The sequence below is a fragment of the Neodiprion pinetum genome, chromosome 5 (assembly GCF_021155775.2).
Source record: "Neodiprion pinetum isolate iyNeoPine1 chromosome 5, iyNeoPine1.2, whole genome shotgun sequence".
Taxonomy (NCBI): Eukaryota; Metazoa; Arthropoda; class Insecta; order Hymenoptera; family Diprionidae; genus Neodiprion; species Neodiprion pinetum.
Window position 1 is genome coordinate 21,479,733 of NC_060236.1, and position 22,977 is coordinate 21,502,709.

At 38.5% G+C, this 22,977-nt stretch overlaps 1 protein-coding gene across 2 annotated transcripts in view; it reads left to right on the plus strand.

Moving 5' to 3' along the window:
- mei-W68 (meiotic W68) overlaps positions 1-17,806 on the plus strand; it is a 58,596-nt gene extending 40,790 nt beyond the window's left edge. For both annotated transcript variants that reach the window (XM_069136296.1, XM_046629060.2), the window contains 4 exons: positions 15,143-15,348; positions 15,447-15,997; positions 16,557-16,914; positions 16,982-17,806. In XM_069136296.1, the coding sequence (XP_068992397.1) occupies positions 15,287-15,348; positions 15,447-15,997; positions 16,557-16,914; positions 16,982-17,282 (1,272 nt within the window). In that variant the 5' untranslated portion in view covers positions 15,143-15,286 and the 3' untranslated portion in view covers positions 17,283-17,806. The remainder of the gene's footprint in view (positions 1-15,142; positions 15,349-15,446; positions 15,998-16,556; positions 16,915-16,981) is intronic.
- The last annotated feature ends 5,171 nt before the right edge of the window (positions 17,807-22,977 follow it).

Consider the following 22,977-nt stretch of genomic DNA (forward strand, 5'->3'; position numbering starts at 1 on the left):
GGAGGTGAAGTCTGGCTTTCGTTTCATCGCGCGCCACATTTCTCTTAGTGACAACTTTTTCGTCGGTGTTAAACAAGCTGCAGCGTCTAGATGGCGCAGCACGTAGGCATCCATATAACCTATAAGTAGGCTCGGCAGGTGCGCAAAGCCTGAACATGTTCACGCATGCGCGATGGGCGGGAACTAGCGAAACCCTGTTCAGTTCGGTTCGCCTTGGTCTATTTTTCCCGAAGCCAGCTCGACTCAACCCTAACCCAACCTCGCAGCACGTTACACAACACAACGCGTCTCATGCTCTCCTTTTCGCTGTGCGTCGCGTTCACCTCTCTCTCACTTTCTCTATCCGTATCTCTCTTCTTCCCCTGACCCTCTACAGTTTCGTGACGCGTTTTAAACACCGTGCGTAACCCTCTGTCTGTCCGTCCAGGAGGCGCGCGTCCAACGTCGTGTCGCCTCGCCGCATCCCATGCGGGCTCATTACGGGGCACGAGCCGTGCGCACGACCGTATAATACCGATAGGATAACCCCACAACGACCGCGGTGCCGATTCGAGACCTGCTTTCCAACTCCTTCCAGCACCTACGAATTTCCCTTGCGAATATGGAAAAGAAAACAAAACTAATAGCCACAATATGGTTACTCTAAGAGAATACGAATTCAACTGACAATAGTTACACTGGGATTCGGTTCTTCTCTCAATTCATTGTTCATTTATTTTCGTTTCTTTCCAATAGAAAGATGGGTTGAATCGTTTCTTCTGTATGTTACTTGTCTGGAACATTGCACGTTAACTTGTGCTCAGACGATAATTTTCATTTTATTACCGAGCGAGTTGAGTCCGCGCGTACTGATGAGAAAAAAGCTCTAGGATGAGAAAATCTACAAGTGCGGCGATGGCTGAACAGTATGCGCAGTTAGAAAAGAAGAATTCCTGACACGTACGCCTTGTGTGCCTAATTATACATTCGTTGTTCAGAGATTAAATCGGGGTAAAAAATATTTGTATCTTTTTTAGTTTTTTTTTCCTCATTTTTTGTCGCATTACTGCATGTCTCACAAGGTAAGCACAGCTTATATTCAATTTGTTACCTACTTGTGAGTGGTTATATTGATATTCCGTTCTTGTTATATCGCATGAAATATTGTAGGTATTCGGCAGGGAATTGATTTATGAAGAAATTTCATATATTCAAGATGCATCCCATCGTCTGGGCTGTAAGATTTTCCCGTGCGTGGACAGTATTAGTGAAACCAAATACATTTTAAAACACCAATTCGAAATTTCGTAGAAGAATATTTTCAATCTGACATCACAGGAATTTCAAATTCGAAGATAGACGTATCGTGAGAATTACATAATCACAGACATCACGTGACGTAGGTATTTATTCATATAAAAGTCTTCGAGCGTGATATTTTTCAAATTGAGCAAAACGCCTAACGTGCGATAAAGCCTGTATATCAAAGTGCAAAAACAAGTTTTGAAGATATTCGAAAATACTGGAAATGGATGTACATAAGTTTCGATGAACAGAGACGGGAACAATAAACTGAGAGTTGAAAAGTTGAATGAAGAAAAATCTGTGTCAGTGGGTGGAATAACGTGTTATTCAGGATTAGAAGTGGGTTAGTAATTCCAAGGCCGACTTGTTGATCCCTCCAGGCTCATCTCGGTCGTTTTGCATCTCTGATGCAGCGAAGATTTCTCGACCAGTCGTGGTTGCCGAGCCGACAGCGAGTTGGTCGCGTGCCGCGTGTTGAAGACCTTGTCCAGATATTCCGGTATTCGTAGAGGACGAATGCAGCGTACGATTATTAATTTAACTGTCTTCAGCTTGAACAATTTCATGCATTTGTTTATTTACCTAGCATTATTTTTGGCGAAATACAACGAGGAAGAGAGAAATGATGGAAAGGGAAATCGGGATAAAGAGAGGAGAGAAAAAAACACATGAGAAAGGGGAAAAAAAATGAAGCCTGCTGCGCTATCTGATCGGTAACTCCGTGTACCCCAGGGGGTTCGCGGCCTCGTCTTCGAGGGGTTCGGTGCCAGGGTCAAATCGCAACCCCTTAGAAAATAAATAATATATATCGTCCGTGTCATCTACTTTGAGATACAGTCGAAGAAGAAGAGTATGGTGTGTATAATATAAATGCACGGAGTCTCCGAAGAAGAAGACTCGGCTTGGTGGAGAGCTGAGTCTATCGTCTAGCACACATCTGCCAAGGCAGTTTTTTTTTCCTCTTTGACATTTCAATAATAACGACCCAACAGAAGCGTGCCTTCAACCTCCACGAGTGATCCAAACCTCGAATACAATCCTGTATTTGACGGGGTAGGGAAAATGAAATAAAAATGTTAAACCGATTTCCCAAAACGAATGAAAATCTGTCTGAAAATGGTCGATTTTCATATGTTAAATCGATTAAACACTGGTCTAGTTATACACCCTGAGAAAAATTCAGTAAAACAGGTATCGATAAAAAAACTGTTTGAATATTGTTGGTATTACGAAAAATGAGGCACACGTAACCATTTTGCGCTATTGTCGATCCTTTTTTGGTAATTGCAACGAAAAATCAGTTTGTGAGGTTTACTCTACTTTTTTAGTTAAACAAGGCTTTAACATCAATTTGTTATTGCACAAGCATTCAATTTTCGCAACAGTTACAAGAAAATACAGTAACAGTGACTGTAATGAGAAAGAATAGTAACCGATACTAGACTTTCTGGTAACAGTTAGAAAACTAATTTTCTTTTTGTACCTAGAGCTATATTTTTCGATTGTGGTAAAAAATGAAAATAGTTAAGTACCGAGCGGTAAGCAAAACTAAAAATTTCTCTCAGTGCAGTAAAAGAGTTCGATTTCTGCTGTAACAATGTTTTTGTATTGAAAATCACGAGATGTCGGTTCTGAAGACTCGCGCCATTAATCGTTCTCAGTTTTTTTTTTTTTTAAATCGAATTGCGTCACGGATTAAAATTTTGTTTTCAACGCACTCCAATTACCATAATATAATATATTGGTTTTGAATCGGCAGCTGCCAATTTCAAGCCTCACCATTCTCAAAGCAAGTCTCCGATTATTGATTGCGTGCATTTTCTAAGATAAGCTGCGACTATAATGAGACTAAAATAATTGTCGATGAAATCGGTTATAGGATATACATGTGGCATCAGTCTGTAATTATTACTTACTATAATTCTATGCATGTCTGTTATTTTTGAGTGATCTTGTATACATTTTGATGTCTTCGCATTATATGCCACGTTCTACATTGATATTCAATTCCCCGATGTCCACCTTGTCGCAAAGATCGGACCACCGCCGAGGAATTCCCCAGGGCAGGATCTCGGCGACAACCCAGGGGGTCCGAACCCCCGACCGTCGGGGTGGCGTTGATATTTCAATAAATCAGTGGAGAATTCCGTTGCTACCCCGTGAGGCCGATAATTTGTCCGCCCACTTTTGCCATTCTTTTCATCTTTCTCAGAGAAACCGGTAGCCGAGATCGGTATTCAAACTCGCGTATCGTCGGCGCTTTTTTTACCTTGGTTTCTCTAATTTTTTAAAAATCGATATTGGTTTCAAACGAAATGTCCTTCCACTCGCCGTACTTGGCTCGCAGCTTGCGGTGTACATTTATCATCACCGTGACCTAGCAATATATTTATATGTTGTACATAACGTGCTGGCGACGTATAAGGCATGTTAAAAGTGCAAGCCAGTGCAGAAGCAGGAGCAACAGGAGCAAGGTAACCGCAGCAACGGCGCACCAAGACGCGGGACCATTAACAACTAGGAAAAATATCGCAGCTGCTACAAAACGATCGTGGATCTATCCTTTACAAGATTACGATCTTCGCGCACAACGCTATAACGCAAAGCTGCAGCCGTTTCTTCGGTTTACACGCATACTATCACGTTACAATTTATACACACCTAGGTGTAATACATGTGACGTAATTAAAAAAGTTGTCGTCACATCTTGCAAAGATGTATAGGAAGCTTCGTGAAGTATAAAAATCTGGCAGCGTACAGATCGATGACCCTTAACAAAATCCACTCCACTTTAGCGAGGTTGATTATCAAAGACACAACTTTCACGTGACAATTACATTCCAAATAACCCTATTATACGGTCCCCGATGATAAAACAATTATCTTCTATGCTTATACACAGGAGTTAACTGTTTTATCATCAGGGTTCGCAGAGTTACTTGAATTATAATCGTGACGCCAGAGTTGGGTCTTTTACAATCAGCCGCTCCATAGTTAGCTAAATTTTATCAGGGGACATGGAGATAAAAATAAGGTTAAGGGAAAGGATAAGGAAAGATTGAAAACGTTCGAAAACTCTGAAAAATGAATGAACATTCAAGGCTGTGAGTGCGTAACCACTAGCAGGTATATAACCTAAGAAGCTGGTGCAGTATACAGTGGCACTTGTCAGGGGTAAATAAAACGGCACATACCTGTAACCGACATCTTGAGAGAAGACGCTAGCTGAACTATAAGCTTTGACAAAAGGACCTGACGCGGACCTGTGCATCGCTTTGGTATGTATTGTAAATAAAACCATCATTCGTCTGAGGTGTTTCCACGTTACTAGTGAGTCCCGATGCTCTACGGGGACCAAGTATAACAGAGATCACGCATACTCAGAGCGCCAAAAGAGAGAGGGAGAGAGAGAGAGAGAGAGAGAGAAAATCGAGTTTTTCTCATTCAGCAAAGGAGACGATACCTACGACGGGGTCGCCCAGGAGACCGACGACTTACCGGTGTTCAAGGCGCTGTTTGGGGTGTCGCCCATTGACTCCTGAGGGTACCGTGAAGGAGAGAGAAAGAGCGACTCTGGCACAAAGCGTCCCGTCAATGACTGGCCCTCGGAATAACCGAAGGAGCGATGTAATCGCCTGGGAATGGCAAGATTCCGCGTTTTATTCCTTTCTTTCCGCTTCTTCCTCTCCCCCCTCCTCCACGGTTCCCATTGTTGGCCGTTGGGACACGCTGATACAATATTATTATGTATAGTTGATCCAGTAGTGAGACGCTAATGTGTCACGGTGTGTAATAGAAATGATGTGGAAGGAGTGAAACGTGGTCATGGCTAAAAAACTACTCGATGAAGAGATCCTCGCGCTACTTCGCATCGTGCGACACACGTGCACCACCCCCACGACCGCAGCTAGAACCCGCCCATATTAGTGATCCATCACGGGGCCTATAAAAGGGCCTTATAGGAATCTTTTCAAAAATTTGGCTGGTTAGGTTATGTCGTACACAGCCGAGGCCGCACAGTGATCCCACATTTAATGTAGGTAAGTTTAGTTATGAGAACGTTTTTTATATATACCCTATTATGCGGCGATCAGATAAGACAAGTGAGGAAGAGCTGGATATCCCCAACGAAACGCCCGCACGCATCATTCCTCCGCGATATTATATTAGACGAAAATATTACATTATATAGACGATTGTAATGGAACGCGGAGCGAAGTTCTTCGTGGAGGGTTTTCATCCTTTTTTCTTTTTGTTATTCACACGAAAAAATACCAGACGTCTTTCACCGTGTTCAAAACGAGGAAGTCAACTCACAGCCAACCCTCATGCAACGCGCGTCAAACCAAACGACAACTAAAGAATTATCCTCTCTATCTAAATTCACTGATTCAGGGAAGGGGAGAGCTGGCTTCGCATCCAGGTGCCAACCCCGCGTTCATCACTTCACCAAATCACCCCAAGTATTTCCCTGACTTTCCAAGAGCTTTTTTTTTTCCTTATTCTCTTCATCTTATGATCCTCTAATTTGTTCACTGGATTTAGACATAGTAACCGACTATGTTAAACTTCACTGCAGCGAATAACGCGACATCATTAACAAAGGTGAATTCCAGCTGCTCGATGCTTGTCACTGTACGAATTCGGAATCAGTTAACCGGTGATCGTAAAAATTACCTGTAAAAAGAATTTACTTTCCATTAAACAATTAAAAGGTGCAACGTACAAAATGCTTCAAAGGGTTACGACATCCGTCTGCTGCGTTGCAAATATTGTCATCATCACTTTCGAAAGTTGCGACACACTCCCGTGACGTATTAACGTTCTATACCCGATATAATGTGTTATTGTTATTTGTATATGAGGAGTGACCGAAGTCCCGAAATCAGAATGACAATGGGCTAGTCCAAGCGCGCAACAACTTTTAGCCATCCCTGCACTCGAGCGAAGCCGCAACAGGCCCGTTGAGTGCGTCGGTGAAAAACACGCATTGTCAGTAGGTATGTGCCGGCGGGCGGGAGTTAACAGGATTTTCAAGGGGGTTTGCCTATTTTTCTGACGAGTACCCACCGCATTGTTCGCTCTAATATCGTTACACTTCACTCCCTCCTGCCGAATTTCTTTATCCTATATTGGTTAGCCAAATGGTATCCGTCATCCCAATGACCAAACAAACAAATTTCAAACCCTTCGAAACAGTTACTCTTTATTACTCTTGTCATTTTCTTCAGCAGCCAATAAATCTGTTAGAATATTCTACTTTTCGTGGAAATACAATCGATTTGTAGACTTCAAATAACGCATGGGTTCGAATCGATTTCAGGATGGTACAAGCCACTACACCATCAGTAAAATCCAGGGAGAACCTTAAACTCAGACTTGTGTTGTCCGGTCTTAACCGTAACTTGGTACGATTGGTATTCACTCCTCGTTTTCTGATCGAGGAGTTGGAACTGGCTGGCTGGGTTGGGGTGGGTGTATAGTTTCACCGTGGAGCCTCGATCGTTGTGTGTGAAGGTGTAGAGTAAAATGCGTATTGAATTGTAGGGAAGGTATAACGGCGCGTGCTGCAGCATTGGCACGACAGTCGAGTGATAGTCCAGGTGATGGGGAGGACAGCCGTAGGTATGCGTGTACATGCAGTTCCGTTTTCCTTGCAGTGAAGGAGGAATATGTTGCTGGAATAGTCGGGACCCGTCTTTCTCTCTCGTTTCGATCAGCTAGTCGACTCTTGTAGGCATGCGTCGAATCGTCGGTTAAGAGCTTAACACTCGATGAAAAACATATGTTTGGATCGTGGACAATGCCGGTGCAACGCGAGCCGACGGGCAGACGCAACTACGTTCGTAGGCATCGTTTGAAACACCACCAAACACATCCTTACCGTTATTGTACCACCATTGTTTGATTCATACTTATGATAGTTCGTATCAATTTATTCACTGCGCCAGTACGTACAATCGAAATTCAAGATAGGTTCAAACAAACGGTCGTATTCTAATGAGTGTTTAACGGGGTGCCCTAGTCGATTTCGACGTTGTCGTATCGAAGTCCATGTATCGCAATCGCGAAAAAGGGCTCAACAGCCCGATTTTATACACAACCCCGAACAAAAACACTCTGTGCAGACAATGCATTTTCATTTGGTGCAGAGATAAAGGAATGAGACGAATTTTATGAATTTACTAATGCGATTTCGTAGAAACCCAAAGCCATTTATTGAGTGTTGAATTGAATTTCGAACAGTTTCTCTATCCATTTTCATTCGAATAGTATATTGAATGGATATTGAATAGATCATTTGTGCCTAAATTTCGAATTTCTTGATGTACCAATCGAGGCCATTAATGTGGTGGCAATTGCGAATCGTTTTATTGTGGCATCGTTATAGCTAGCTTTCAGAGGTTACGGACGTATACATATAGATATATACAGCATGACCACTGGAACCCTGCTTCAACCTCTTGATTTTCGTGTCTCAGGTTCGGAGTCAAGCGGACTCCTGCGAGTCCGGTTTCCTTATCTATACCGTCGTGCGAGGAGTAGAATTGATCCTAGGTTCCTCCGCGAGCTAAGAGAGCGAGCTTACAGTTGATGGCTGTTCATCCCTCACCGATAATCCCAACCGGGGAAAAGCTAAGTCCGCTGTGGACCGCGATAATTACCGATAACACTTGAGGTCCTCCTCGAACTAAATTCCTACCGGGCTACGGACAAAAGAAAATGTTGACGCAAAAAAGTTCAGGGAGCCGTAAATTGACCTGCATACTTGTTCTTCCAGTATTTTTCGTATTTTTTTGCGAACGACGCACTGCACCCTACCAAGAATACTGGATAATTATTGGATTCGAAGTTGTGTTGCTGACCAGTGGCGTAAGAATCAATTAATCTAGTCAAGCATTGTTCGATTATTGGAAGTGTGAACGGCGTAGAGGCGAAACTTCGCGAGCTCAGGCGTCTTAACCGGTTGCCGTTTTCAGTGCGTCTCTCAGACTGCTGACATATACTGCTATACCGTCTGGCAAAAATCTGCACGGTGCATAGACGCGTTGATATATTGAGTGATCTTGGAGTAAAAGTTGAAAAAAGAGAATAAGAAGTAGAAAACTGTGGTAAAAAGCAGAAGGTACTCTAAAGGCAGATGCGGCTTACCCGGCGACCGCAATGCCGTGTCTAACCTAACCCAACTCAACCCAGCCTATGCGCAAAGTACTTGCGTCTGCAGTACGCAATTTAGTGTCTATTTCTTTCTTTTCTCACTTTTCTGTTGAACGGGTGATTGAATAAATACGCTGAAAGCCAGAGCACCAGGTGCAGTAGCTGCATAATTGCTGTAGTTTTTTAAACTCGTAGCCCTGGGAATCACGCATCACGCGACCGGCTCTGCAGACTGTATCACGATCATTTGCGAAGATGATGAATTGCAGATTGTCTCGAAAGACGTTCGGTTGGGATAGGTTAAGCCACTGGTTTGTCGGTTAAAACCGAATCACCTCGCAACCAATCCGGCTGGTATTACTGACCTATGCTCACACCGTGCACATACGGCAATCCGGTATTCATACTTGCGCACGTTATAAGCGCGGCAAAGCCCCAGAGGAAGAGAAAGAGGACTCGTGGGAGAGGGGGAAGGAGACGGAGATAGGCGTGATAGATCGTCCACCTGGCCCATGTCCCTTAAAGCCTACGGAACACTCCGTTCCCCCTCTTCTCGATTATTATATTTTCTTGATAATTTCGTTTTTTTTGCATTAATTTTTTTCACATACTCACGAATCTTGCATAAACGTTGAAAACCGAAAACATAGAAACTTTCGTGATTTCGTGAGGGCGATGCAGAACGTGAACGCGACGAAGAAAACCATGAAAATAACGAACGACGATGTTAGGGTGATAAAAAACGCAATGATGGAAACTAATGACGTGACAGAGTGTGAAAATGTTGAGTAGACGGAAGAATTAGATGGAAGAAAAAAATTTACGGCAACGGGAGAGAAGGGCAAGGAATTTCCCAAGCTGTGTATGAAAAGTACCTACTCTAGTACTTCGCTCTCCGACCCTGACTTGACACGAAATCAGAACAAATCGAAATGAAACGATAAGTACGTAGGCACTAGAGAGTCAAGCGCTCTTCAAGAGTGTGTGAACCAGCGTGGTTGCTACAATAACTATACCATACTATGTTACATGTATTCAGTGTACGAAAAACTGTGGTGATGATCGAGGGCTCTTCTCTTTCGGCTATTTCGTCAAATAATAATTCGCCAATTTCTACTGTTTTGCATAATTTATTTACTAATTTCTTATCAATCACAGAGGGTTAACATGTTCTTGGAATATACGGTAAATAAAAATGCTGTAAGAACACTGAATGTGACAGTTTAATGTATTATTCCTATGCAATTCACGAAAATTTAAATCAAAAAGTGAAATAAATACTTTACTCAAAATCAGATGATGCGTTATAAAATAGTGATTCATCGTGGGAAATTGAAAAAGTGGCATATCTATACTATTAAAAGAGATTTTAAATTTCCAATAATACAAAGTCGTATGACGGTTACAAATTAGGTATATGAAATAACCATTCATACCCTTGCATAGCTAAATTTGTGTTTGCACATCAATTTTCATGTATCGATGCAAAGTTTAATACACACGATAGTCGAAATCAAAACCCGCTGCGAAATTTACAAATCATGTTTTGTAATGATAAATTTTTTACTGAAAATTGCAAAATTTGTATATTAAATTATTCGTAACCAACAGAGCATTGAAAATGCAATATAGTTTAGAATATTAACCGCGGTCGAATTAAAAATACGACGCATGTAACATGGAATATTACGATAAAGGAAAACATTTTCGTATACTTGCAGCTTGAAATTCCTTTACATACACGTGATTGACAAAATACACTTGCATAATAATATTACTACACGGTGAATTTATTATTAAAGCACACTTCTTTAATTGTCAATATCGTGTTTGAATTTTCATAGACTGTATCTGCATGAAAATATTTCCAACAAATGTGTATTGAATTTCAGACAGATTCTTTCAACAATGTAGACTCGGTAGGATTTTTAACAAATTTCGTATTAACAGCTAATCTAGATCGAACCAATATTTTACAACCCAAGTCTCTTTAGTTTCTCTCTTTACGTTTTCTGATTACTATCGTTTACTCGCATGTTTTTTCCTATTCCTGTTCCAATTTCATTTTTTTCGGTTTGCAACGTGTATGGGAAAAAAATTTTAATGGCTACGGGTTGTTTTTTCCACCTCTCATTCTCTCCAGCAATGGGTAATCCTACCTGCGTGCGGTTGACTCGCGCGTGAAAAAGCGCCCAGCCCCACATCTCTCCGCAAAATTTTTACCTCATACAACCGCGCAACGACCCCCCGCACTGTTTGGACAGATTTGATTTTATCGCGGTCCCCTGCAACCACCAATACACGCGTGTGTATACCTGTATGTAGGTATCCACATACGACACTTTTGTACAAGTATAACACATTTTCACCGTAAGGACTCGACTTTTGCGTCACGGTGTGGAGAGTGAAGAGAGAAAAAGAAAAAAAGGAAAGAAATCGTACCGTATACGGCAGATAAGATCTGCCCTCTATACCTTCGTATGTAACGTTTAAGCATGTACCTACCGTATAAGTAAATCATTATTTTCGAGGGGTTGAACCGAAATCTGTATCAAGAATACCGCATCGATCCCGCGTTCGATATTAGGCAGTATAATATTGATTTGTTGAAATTTTCAATAGGATACGATGCTGGTGGATTTCTCGTTCCAGACATCGTTGAATAACATGATCGAGAATAACGATGACAGATAATTTATTCACGATAACACAACGAGCTGCGATTAATGGAAATTAAATGAACGGTAAACGATTTTGGTATTAAGAAAGGTAAATCGATTAATAATCAAACGCTTTTGGTACAAATTGTGCGCCTCAACTAAATGCACATTGATTGACTTTAGCTATAGCCGTTCAATGGTTGTTTTATAGCTTCTTGCAGGGAATTAACTTTTGCTGAACTCCGGGAGTGGTAGTTCTGTGAATCTTATACGTGAAAATAGTTGAGAATATTTTTTATGATCAAATGCAAACGTCGTCAAGGCAAGAGATACCCTCATAGGGTAAAAACCTCAACCAAAAGCACAAAGAAGACTGCCCGTCGCGTAATTCGGCCGATATTCGATTGACGCTCGTAACCTTCCACCACCGCCGCTTTCTCAACACTATAGAAGCGCACCTTAAGTAACAGTCGTCGGTGCCCACATATCGGGGTCGTATTTCGACCCCGATGGATTGAGATGAGGAGAAAAGCGTAAGAACGCTAAGAAGGTGGCCCAGGATATCGACTGTTATAAAATTGTACGTGCAGAGAGTGAATATGTGAAAACATGAAATTCGTCAACCGGAAACGAGATTGAACAGGTATTAGACATTCTTCGGCTGGCAAATCCAGCACATCTACCGTAGCCACAAATCGTGATTCTCTTTTTCAACACGTGAGCACAGGGAAATAGGACGCTCGATAGCCAGATTGACGCTTTTGACATTCTCATGTCACCTCATTCCATTCTCAGCTCACAAGTCTAATTCCATCATTCGCGAGTTTACAATTCGAAATTGAGCAACGGAGTGGAAAACCCCGTGGTTATTGAATTTCAAACAGGACAAGCTCTCGGAGAGTTTTATGCTAATCGCTGTACCATGTGAAAAAAATCCCGTCACTTCCAGTTTGGAGGGAAAACGGAAATCTGGTTCAATTCTGTAAAAATCGAGTCAGCGAATGGAAAAACAATCGCTAAATGTTGCAGCTTCTATGGCCACCTTGAATGCTTACAAACGGCATTATAACGGCACGGTTGTACTTCATAGATTCTTCAATGTGCTGAATGCCGCAACCGATATTTTGAGAAGAGCATCATCATCATCATCATCATCGCATCGTGGTATATATTTTAGCGAAGGTATACGGGCCACTTGAGGGGTTTGAGTGGTCGTCTTAAGGGTGTTTTTAAAATACACTTATTCCACAATGAAATACAGTGCCGAACCTAACCTGATCTGTGCCCTAACTACCTATACCTACCCCTTTGTAAGGCAGAACAAGCTCGTTCAACCCTCCTTGCAGAAGGTACACATACCGATGTCCATTATAAACACAGTAAAAGTATCGTAAGTGTAACCGAATAGTTGGTCAAACTTTCATTCTCTTTTACGCAATGCAAGAATAGATCAGTCTATGAAAATTTCACTCACAATCATCCCACTATCTTCTGAACAATAAATCCTGGCAAATCGGATTTGAATAAAATCGAATTCCTCGTGTTTTTGAAAACTTTTACATCGATTCTCAAAATACAATTTTTCGTAGCAACCATAAGTTCTGACAAAATATAGTTTAAGTTCTTATTTTATTGACCAAGTCGTTTGTTTTTTTCCCTACAATTGATCCTGGTCATGATTTTATACCACCATGGAAATTATTCACACTTATTCAACAAATATTTTGGCACTTTTGGATGCTCGGTTCATTAGGCAGTACATTGTGATGGTTGTAAAAATCACCGTGATATGTCCAGTTGCAGATGCAAATACTACCACACTGGACACGCTGTTCCATATAAGGAAAAACTCCCGATTCCCTTACATGTCCACAATGATTTATCATACTTTATGTACTACGATATACCGTTCGAAGCGCAAAATCCCTCGTGTTTCTCTATTTTTCTATGGTCTGTAATTGCGACTGGACCGAACCCCTGCGAAACCTCCCTATGGTGACCCCGGTTACACATCGTCATTGTTATGCGCTCAAAACACCCTTAAAAAGCAGAGAAATTCAATTTATTCATTTCATCCGTTTTCACCAGATCAAGAGAGATGAAAATCATTCCTATATTCCGCGTACATGATTCGTAAAGTCGAAATTCCAATTTTTGCTTAAAATGGGCTTTCGAAACATCTGTTTTTCTGGAATAGAATTCTCGTATTACTCAAAACGACATGCCATAGATGTAAAATATATTTCTCATAGTAATGAAGGAGATAAATATGGAGAAAAAAGCCCAGAAACATACTTGTATAAATAAAATATTATAGTTGATCGGGAACGAAAATCCAACCATTTATGTATACCTATATACGCGTATGTTACACAGTGGTGGAGCATTCATATCGAGTAGCGAATCTTGAGTGAGAGACGCCCCGCTGTGCATTTGTGTTGCTGCTGCTGTGTGCTCAGAACGCCTGCCTTCGAGGCAGCCCTGTGCCTGCACAGCCACCTAGATCCACCATTGAATGGGGCTACTGTTCAACTAAAGACACTCAACAACCATTGTGATTTCTCGGCCCTTCTCGATCGGCGCTGCTGCTGTTGTTACCTCCGGTGTGGGTATACACTAGACTGTATCAAAAAAATCGACTATTTTTTTTTTCAAATTTCAAGTCGAAAACATTGTTCCAACCGACGAAAAAAAGATGCCGTCCAAGGTTCAGCTTTTAATATTAATATTTAGTGGTGCCTCGTCGCGATTTTATATTTCCAAGGTCCTTTGTTGACCTTTGACCTTAAATAACTTTTGAATGAGTAGATTTATCATAAAATGATGAAAAAAACCTTTTTTTGTAGAGCGTTCAATTACCTACAAATACACGTTCCGGTCCTATCGGTACACTAACGCGTTGACGAGTTATAAAATTCGATAGTTAAAAAAAAAAAAAAATTCCCATGTTATTCAAATCATGTTTTACAAAAATCCAAAGTTTAAAATAAAATTTTTCCATGTTATTTACATGGGAAGTAGAAAAACGCGATGAGGCACCTTTAAACAATAATATTAAAAGCTCAAACTTGGACAGCATTTTTTTTTTTTTTTTGTCATTTCAAGCAATATTTCCAACTTGAATTTTGAAAAATAGTCGATTTTTTTTATACTGTCTAGTATACACATATGCATGTGTGCTATATAGACGACTTCCAAAAGTAAGAGATAGAAGAAAATATTCGGAAGCAGCAATAGCAGATAAAAAATACCATTGTAGTGAACCGATTGTATCGAAATTTGCCTGAATTTGGGGTACACCTACGCGCCTTTCTTGAAAAAAGGAAGATAAAATCTTGAAGCTGAACGTTTTTCTTGTACATTTTTTTACCGTCGAGTATTCACAGAAAGGCAGCAGGCAACAAGTCGAGCTTTATTCAATCTCTTCGATTTTTTTCATTACATACTACGACCGTATGCGATATTGTTTTTCTTTTTATATCATCTTCTTTGTCTAGATTGAAAAATTATAAAATAAAGGTAAGAATAATTCCGAGGGACAAAAAGAGAAGAAAAAGGAATAGCATCAAAGAGAAATATTTTTTGTCTCAGAAAATTGTGAAAATACGAATTAAAAAAGAAGCCAAAAACCTAAAAAAAGGCATGCTCAGACTTCTATCGGTATAAAATAACACAAATGTTTACCATAATCGTGATCATGAGATTGGTCGAATGTTATAAATAAATATTAGGACGCATATAGAAATGTGGTTCCGCGACTACAACGATAAATTTCTGTTCTCGGAATCCGTCCGCGTTCTGTCGATAGTTGTAGGCTAATTTGTGAAAACCGACTTTATCGACGAATGGTAACTAGTGACCGATCGCGCTGTTCGTCGCTGTTCAGTAAGAAACCGATGGTTGATGCAACATGCATACATAACTCCGTAGCAGTTGATAATTTATCGTCGAGGGAATGATCGGTGCATGCATGATATGAAGATGCTTCTGATTAATTAATCGGAGTAAGTAATGGTCAGTTTATGTTTTTTTTGTTCCAGTTTTGGTAATCGATGAGATAAAGAGAAGGGAAGACGACAAGAACAAAAGTGATAAACTCGCCCATTAACCCAAGTTAGCTTCATCAATCGTACAATAGATATTATTCTGTTATACAAGCAATAAAGACGCTCATATCAAGGAATATGACTTTCCGATCGGAGGAAAAGTTTGTCGAGATACCAGAGGTCAGCGATGACGGAGTTAGGTAAGAAATTGTAGGGTAAAGAGAAACAAGGGCGAAAAAAAGAAAAAAGGTTGTAAAATTGGGTTCGAATTTCGAATGAACGGTTTGATTATCATCAGGAACTTGACGATCCGTCGAATAGAGGAACTCACCTTACAATTGATCAAGGAAATAAGTTCGAGAACATTTCCCAAGTTGATTTACAAGGAGGCAAGAAAAGGTGGTAGAGTAGCTGAACTTGAGGACAGCGTTGAACAATTTCGAAACAGACAAACCAGCACTCGAAACTTGAGCGATTGTGCTTTGAATCCGTTGACCTCATTTGACAGCTCAAAATCGTTGAGTTGGCTCGTTGACGATGAAGAAACCCCGCAGAACGCCCAAAATCCTGTGAATAAGGATTTGGAATCAGAAAAGGATTCTGACACTGGCAGATCGATAACTGTCGATTTCAGGCGAAAGCAGAGCAGGAAGAACCTCGCTCTTCTTGTCACTCTCATGTCCCATGTTCACAAAATGCTGATTAACCGCACAAGCAAAACTCGGCGATCCCTCTACTACGAACTTCAGTCCGAACGCAACTCGGCTAGACTCGCTAAGAATCAACGCATCCTCGATAACGCCGTCAACCATGTTGCCAGCCTTCTGGAATGCCCACCATGGCAATTGGGTGAGATTCATGCATCTTCTTCAATTTTTGTTTTGTATTCTTCAGCTTCTTGTTAATCTTCTTCGCATCCTTTGGTGATATTTTTTATTTCACTCTTCATGTTCTTTCAACAGGTCTATTATGTATTTCTTCTTCCGTTTTTGATTACATTTTTGCTATCTTTAAAACGATCCTCGTGTTCCTCTTTAAATTATCCATTATTGGCCTCCTTCTTAATTGTAAACATAGAATATTACGTAATATTCCACTCATTTTCAATCTTTTCTATACTCTTATTATTACCTTGAACTTCTTCTGCATAGTCATTAAATCATCTTCCCTTATATCCAAGTGTTTCATTACAATTTTCACGTTGTAAGTCACCTTATCTTTCGCTTCAATGTTTTTCATCTTTATCGCATGTTCTTTATCATTTTTCTCACCTTGTTCATCACCTTTGTAATTGACCCACCTTTTTTCCTACCTCGTGGGGCATAATTAATTAATCATCGACCTTCCAAATTTTCTTTATTCGCACCTCTGGCTCAAATTCCCATCACATATTCCAAATTCTGACCAGGTTTCACCGCGACAAGTAAAGGTCTGGTATGCGGTGACCTGAGTCTGACTTTCTCAAAAGAAGATTTGGTCAGCTGTGAGGTTGCGGGTGGTGTACTAATACCGCAGAACGTCAACCGAGTCACATCGGCTCGAACCTCGGCAAGATACGTTTTGGTAGTCGAGAAGGACGCCGTTTTCCAAAGACTCATCGGCGAAGAATGCACACAGTACCTGAATTGCATCCTAGTTACCGGAAAGGGATACCCGGACATCAACACGAGGATGCTGGTCAGCTTTCTTGGCAACAAGCTCAAGCTTCCGGTTTACATTCTCGTCGATGCCGATCCATTCGGGATTGAGATCATGTGCATATACAGGTTTGTCAAGACTCCTCTGGTCCCTTCCCCCTTTCAATTACTCCTCGAATTTCTTACTCCATTGAAGATACGGATCAGCTACTCGATCGCGGGAAGATCGGCAACTGGCTTTCCCCGGTGCTCGATGGATCGGCATTCATCCATCCGAGTTCTCGGCCCTTGGTCTCTCCTCCAAACCTCTCGCTGCCCCGGATAAGGCCAAAATAGCCGCGCTCAAGAGCCGCGAATACGTTGATGAGACGATTTTGGACCAGCTTCAGCTTCTGCGAACTGGAAAAGTCGACATCGAAGCCGTCGCCGGTCTCTCATCCCGGTTTCTCACCACCGTCTATCTTAGTAGTAAAATTGCCGCCGAAAATTATCTGTAATACCTACTAGTATTCAGTTGTAAACAATTTTCGTTACATAGGATTTTCGTTCATAATTACTATAAGAGAAAATAAAATGTACAGTGTTGGCGCGTTTTGAAGGACGTCGAACGATGTATCAAGTATACGACAGTTCTTTCACGTGATAACGCCACAACTTAAAGAAGGATTTTCTGCTTTTAAGTGTTTGTTAAATTCCTTAAAGCACTTGGTGCCTCTGAGGATAAGTTCGAGGACCCTCGGTATCTTCATTGTCATCCAGAACAATGAGTTGGGGTATTTTCCTAAAAGTACCCAAGTAAGTAACACTCGAAAGGCTCTGAACCGAGGTTGATGATCGAAGCCGAGGAAGTAGTCGCTCAGCCGGCAGAATTTTTTCGATGTTTCGAAGCTGGTTCCTAAAGGTAAGAAAACGAAAAAAATACACGTTATGACATATTTGATCATTTCCACTTGATGGTATGAAAATTTGAAATTCTTGTCCTCACCTACGATGTAGTCGACGGTTTCGTTTCTCTCTACAAATCATCGTGAGGTATAATGCTCGTTTCTCGTTTATCTTCGAGGTGAGCTGCTTTGTTTCTTTTTTACGACGGAAGATTTTCCTTCTCTTTATACCCCGTTCTCTATGTATACCGTTCGCCTTTGCCTCTCGCGGTGAACGCATTGTTTATTCGTGTTCATTCGCTTGTGGATAATGGGCTTTAGACGGACTAACCTTGTTTCAGAAAAATTTCGGAACAAAATCTAAACAAAATTTATGTTGAATAAAAATTGTAATTTCCACTGCGGTACGCTTGTGATATCGGAATATATTTTGTTTGGGACAATATCATCAACGCGTTGATAATTAGTAAAATACAACCATGAGAATGAGAATATTCAATATGAGCGGAGAATAAATAAACTGTAGTCGGTTAATTTTGACGTGCCGATGATACTAATTTCTAACACAAAAATACTGAAGAGCAGAATCGATTTTAAAAATCGATCGATATCTACTCGAACAAATACCAATCAAGAAATAGAGATCCTCGTACTGTTTTATCAACTTTGCGGTACTGTCGGCAACATACCGGGTGCAATTTTTTTCGATCCACCTTTCCAGGCGTGTACCTCTTTTTATCACATACGATCTACGAATGAGAGTGGGAGGGATGATCAAAGTGAGTCGTGGTTATTTTTCAGGTAATGTAACAGTTTATTGAAAACAATTTTTTGTCGACGCAGCTTTCGTGCTGCATACGTACGTTGGGCGAGTATCGCTGATATTAAAAAACGCAGATTAATAACACGATTATATTGATTATCCTGTTGGGCGTATTACACGAAATTTCTCTTTTTTTTCCCTCGTCTCTATTTTTTCCCTTCTTTTTTCGTTATACGTAGTTAACTATCATATAATTTATATGCGTATATATGTATATATATATATATGTATACAATAATACATAAATATATATATATATATATATACATGTATATTATTTATTACATATGTAGTATAGAATATACATATATACATATTATTCAATACTTGTATGTATATATGTATGTATAGTATACATAACGATCGACGGAACCGGTATGCATATACTCACAAATTATTTGTTTCTTTTTATTTATTTTTTTTTTTTGCTCATTTGGTATGAATATATACATGGATCGTTACATTTTCACACTTGTTACAAATTTCCAGAAGAGCAATACAAACAATCGCGAATAAATTTGATACAACGTAAATCTAGCGAATAAAATGAATCGTTTCAAATTGGTGAAAAAATAATGTTTTTAATTGATTTTGCGTCATGACAGAAAACAATAATTAAACTTGTACGAAGCGTGTATGGTTCTTTTTTTTATTTTTTCAATCTTGCTTCAAAAGCTTTCGAAGTTTCCTTCTCGTGTTTTTTCATTCAATCAAACAGATTATATCAATTACAACGATGATAAAATTCTTTACAAATGTGTATATATCCGCAAATATTGATACATTATTGTCTACCGATTCCGTGGATACATTTTCTTTTTAAACAATATTAATAGTAGTTATCCTTACACTGGAAGTAGGCCGACTTTTTTCAAAAATCGGGGTTTCAGTTATTATTATGATTAATGTTATCATTACTATTATTATTATTATTCGTTATTACATCATATGCATGTATGCATGTATACCAGGGTGGTCCTTATTTGGAGGTCGGAAAAATTTTCAATGGAATACCCTCACAGATCTGTTCCAAATCATTCCGAAAAATTCAGTGTAAAGTTTTCAAGCCTCTACGTCAACTGAAACGTGTGCCTCTAACAATAAGCTCCGAAAGTTTGAAACGTAAAATACATGTAGTTTTTATAGCCAGTTATTTCGATTTTTATGACTTTGGTATAAATTAAGGGTCGGATTTGAAACTTAGCGTAGTTGTTGCTTATAATGATACGAACAAATCCTAAGTGTATCAAAATTTTATCATAATTTTATAATATATTTCTTTTTCTTGTTCGGGAAATTAATTACAAAATATCGAAATTTTCCGGGTTTGTTCCTATTATAATCAGCAACAGCTCTGCCAAGTTTCAAATCGGTCATACAAAATGAAACAACTGGTTAAAAAAACAACATGCATTTTACATTCAAAACTTTCGGAGCTTAAAGGCACGTGTTCCAGTTGACGTAAAGGCTTGAACTTGAACTTTACACAGATTTTTTTTGATAATTAGGAATATATCTGGGGGGCGTCCAATGAAAATTTGTCCGATCCCGAAATAAGGACCCCTCTAATGTATACATACATATGTATATAGCCTAGCAAAGGAAACACATTTTACCAACAGCTATCTTATGTTATTACAGTAAACCAATTCTATGCGCTGCTACAAAGATTCTTTCTCATTTTTATTTCTTCATTTATGTTCTTTAATAGCTCACAATTTTTTATTAACAATATCATTTTCATCATTATCATGCATTATTGTTTCTTCCCTTCCAATAATTATTATTTTTACTGTTAGTATCATTATTATTATTATTGATTATTGATTAACGGTATTGTAATAATTTATTGAATGTTATCATCATCATTATTAGAATTATTATTATTATTATTGTTATCATCATCATCATTATCATCATTATTATTATTATTATTGAATTTCTCATGCTTATCACATGAATATTATAATTATTGTTATTGTTCTTATTGTTAACGTTAGTAAATATCTACATTCATGTTGTTAACTAATGGATCAATTGATTGATTGATTAATTAATAGTCAATTTGTTGTGTTAATATTTATAGTTAATAATTGATTGTAGTTGCTTCTGGGGAATTCAGGCTTCAGTTCAAAGGCGAGAATGTAATAACCCTTAATTTTTTTTCTTTACCTTTCTATACTCCTACCCTTCGCGTGTTTCTCACTTCATTCGTTCGATATTTATCCTTCGTCACTTTTTCGCTACCGAATTATCGTCTCAACGCTATTTAACCAGTATAAGTCGAATATATACCTCGATTTCCGGACTCACGCGGTCATCCCGGACTTGCATATTTTTATGTTTATCTAATGTATGTGTAATATGTATTATATATGAACAGGTAATATAATAAGGCAGTAATTAGTTTAACATTATACATCTATGTACAACAAGAATAATAATAAGCATAATAATAATAATAATAATAATAATAATAATAATAATAATAATAATAATAATAATAATAATAATAATAATAATAATAATAATCGTGACAATAATGAGAAGAATAATAGTAATATTAATTAATGGTAATCATAACAACTGTTATGAATTAGGTTCACGGTTCATCTTATTTTAAAGTTCCTTTTCTTTCTGTCAGAATTTCGCGCGTTAAAATTATTATTATGCTGACGAAATTATTGTTGTATACAATTTACTATTACAGTTTATTTCACTGAATCACAATTCTAACAATTCACTTACTGTTAAATTCGTCGTTTTCATTATGCCGTTATGAATGATTGAAATTATCGACTTTGATGCGTTGCGCGCGTCCGTCCGGAATTTTCAAGGTGCTTATCCTTGTTTCTTTTTTTCCTCATTTGTATTGGAAAGTATTTTTTTCTTTTTTTGTATGTATCAATTAACCATTAGTCCTATACCGCTCGTAGCTGTCATGCACATAGCTGATTCACGTTATACAAGCGCTTCTATACACTGTTTGAAAAATCTTCTTGCAATTATAACATGGTTGCTGTCAATAATGTGACAATAAATTGACGAAATTTTTGTACATAAATTATAACAGTTTGAAACCAGTACTCAAATTTTTCAACGAACATCTGATATATCGGTTAATTTTGAAATTCCTGTTCGTTGTTCACCTTGAAATCTATCGTACTCAATTTAGTTTCGAATCAATATTTCATTCCCTAATTTTATTAATTTCTTCTTAGTATTGTGGTTGATTTTTTTTTTTTCAACTAGGTATGCAATTATCTTTCCAATATTTTTTTTCCTTTTTCTAACCCCGATTCGTTCGCCACTCACGACAGACGTGATATTTTTAAGTACTATAAACACGTTTCATGACAAACAGCCGAAACAAGAAGTACAGAAACAAATTCGAAAATTTTCATTAATCTAGACACAACAAGTCGTGAACAATCAATAATACATGGATCTCAATCAATTTCAATATTGTAATAATGTGACTCTTGACAAGAATATATAACTGCTGTAGTATATATATATATATTTTTTTTTTATACATATAAATTATATATATATATATATGTATATCTCTTTCTCTCGTCAAGTTTATTCAATATTTTCTATTTAATTTAGTATGTTTTTAAATTTAATTCTCCTCAGCTAGTTCTTATTTATTGTTTGATTAGTTGCACTAGCCTTGATTGTCGGCATAATTATGTAGAGGCTGCTTATAATTTTAATTAATATGTGTTTATACAATTATTATATATTACGAAAGCAGCGTTATAGCGTGGCATCGCCGTTTAATCCGCCCGAAAGAGAAGATGAAAAAATAAAAATCGCAAAATTGAAAGAAGATTGAACCTTGAGGAGTAATAAAGAAACGCAGAATATAATCTGGTGAATATTTAAAGTGAATCATACACGAGAAGAACGTGAGGAATAACGGAAACCACAGAAAAGAAGAAGGTTGAAAAGTCGAAAAAACGGATTTTGCAAATATGAAGACGGAGAAAGAATTTTAGAAAATAATCAAAACGTTCCATTTTGAAAGTTTTTTTTTTATCTTGTCCCGAAAAATGGAACAAAGAAAAAATACATACAATATCATCAATAATGATGAATAACAATCGTTCAGAAGACATATTTTTTCGCGGTTTAAGTAAGACGTCTTGAAACGTTAAAGATGAACGAAAATTTTTGTAATACCAATGACGAAAAACTTTAGTGGCTGAAGAAAAAAGAGTAATATATTAATGCAAAGATACGCGAAGAATAAGATTTGAAAGTCATTCTGACAAAGATGGCAGAGTAGGGATAAAAATATTGAAAGAAAAAATTTTTTCGAATCAAAAATCAGTATCGAAGACGTCTTCAAGACGTTTATTTACTCAGATTCAATCCAGCGGTTATCGCAAACTCGATAAAGACAAAGGGAAGCAGGGTGTAAGGGAGGCCAAGATTTCACTATTCACATGTATCCAGGGGAGTTCCTGAGGGTAGAGA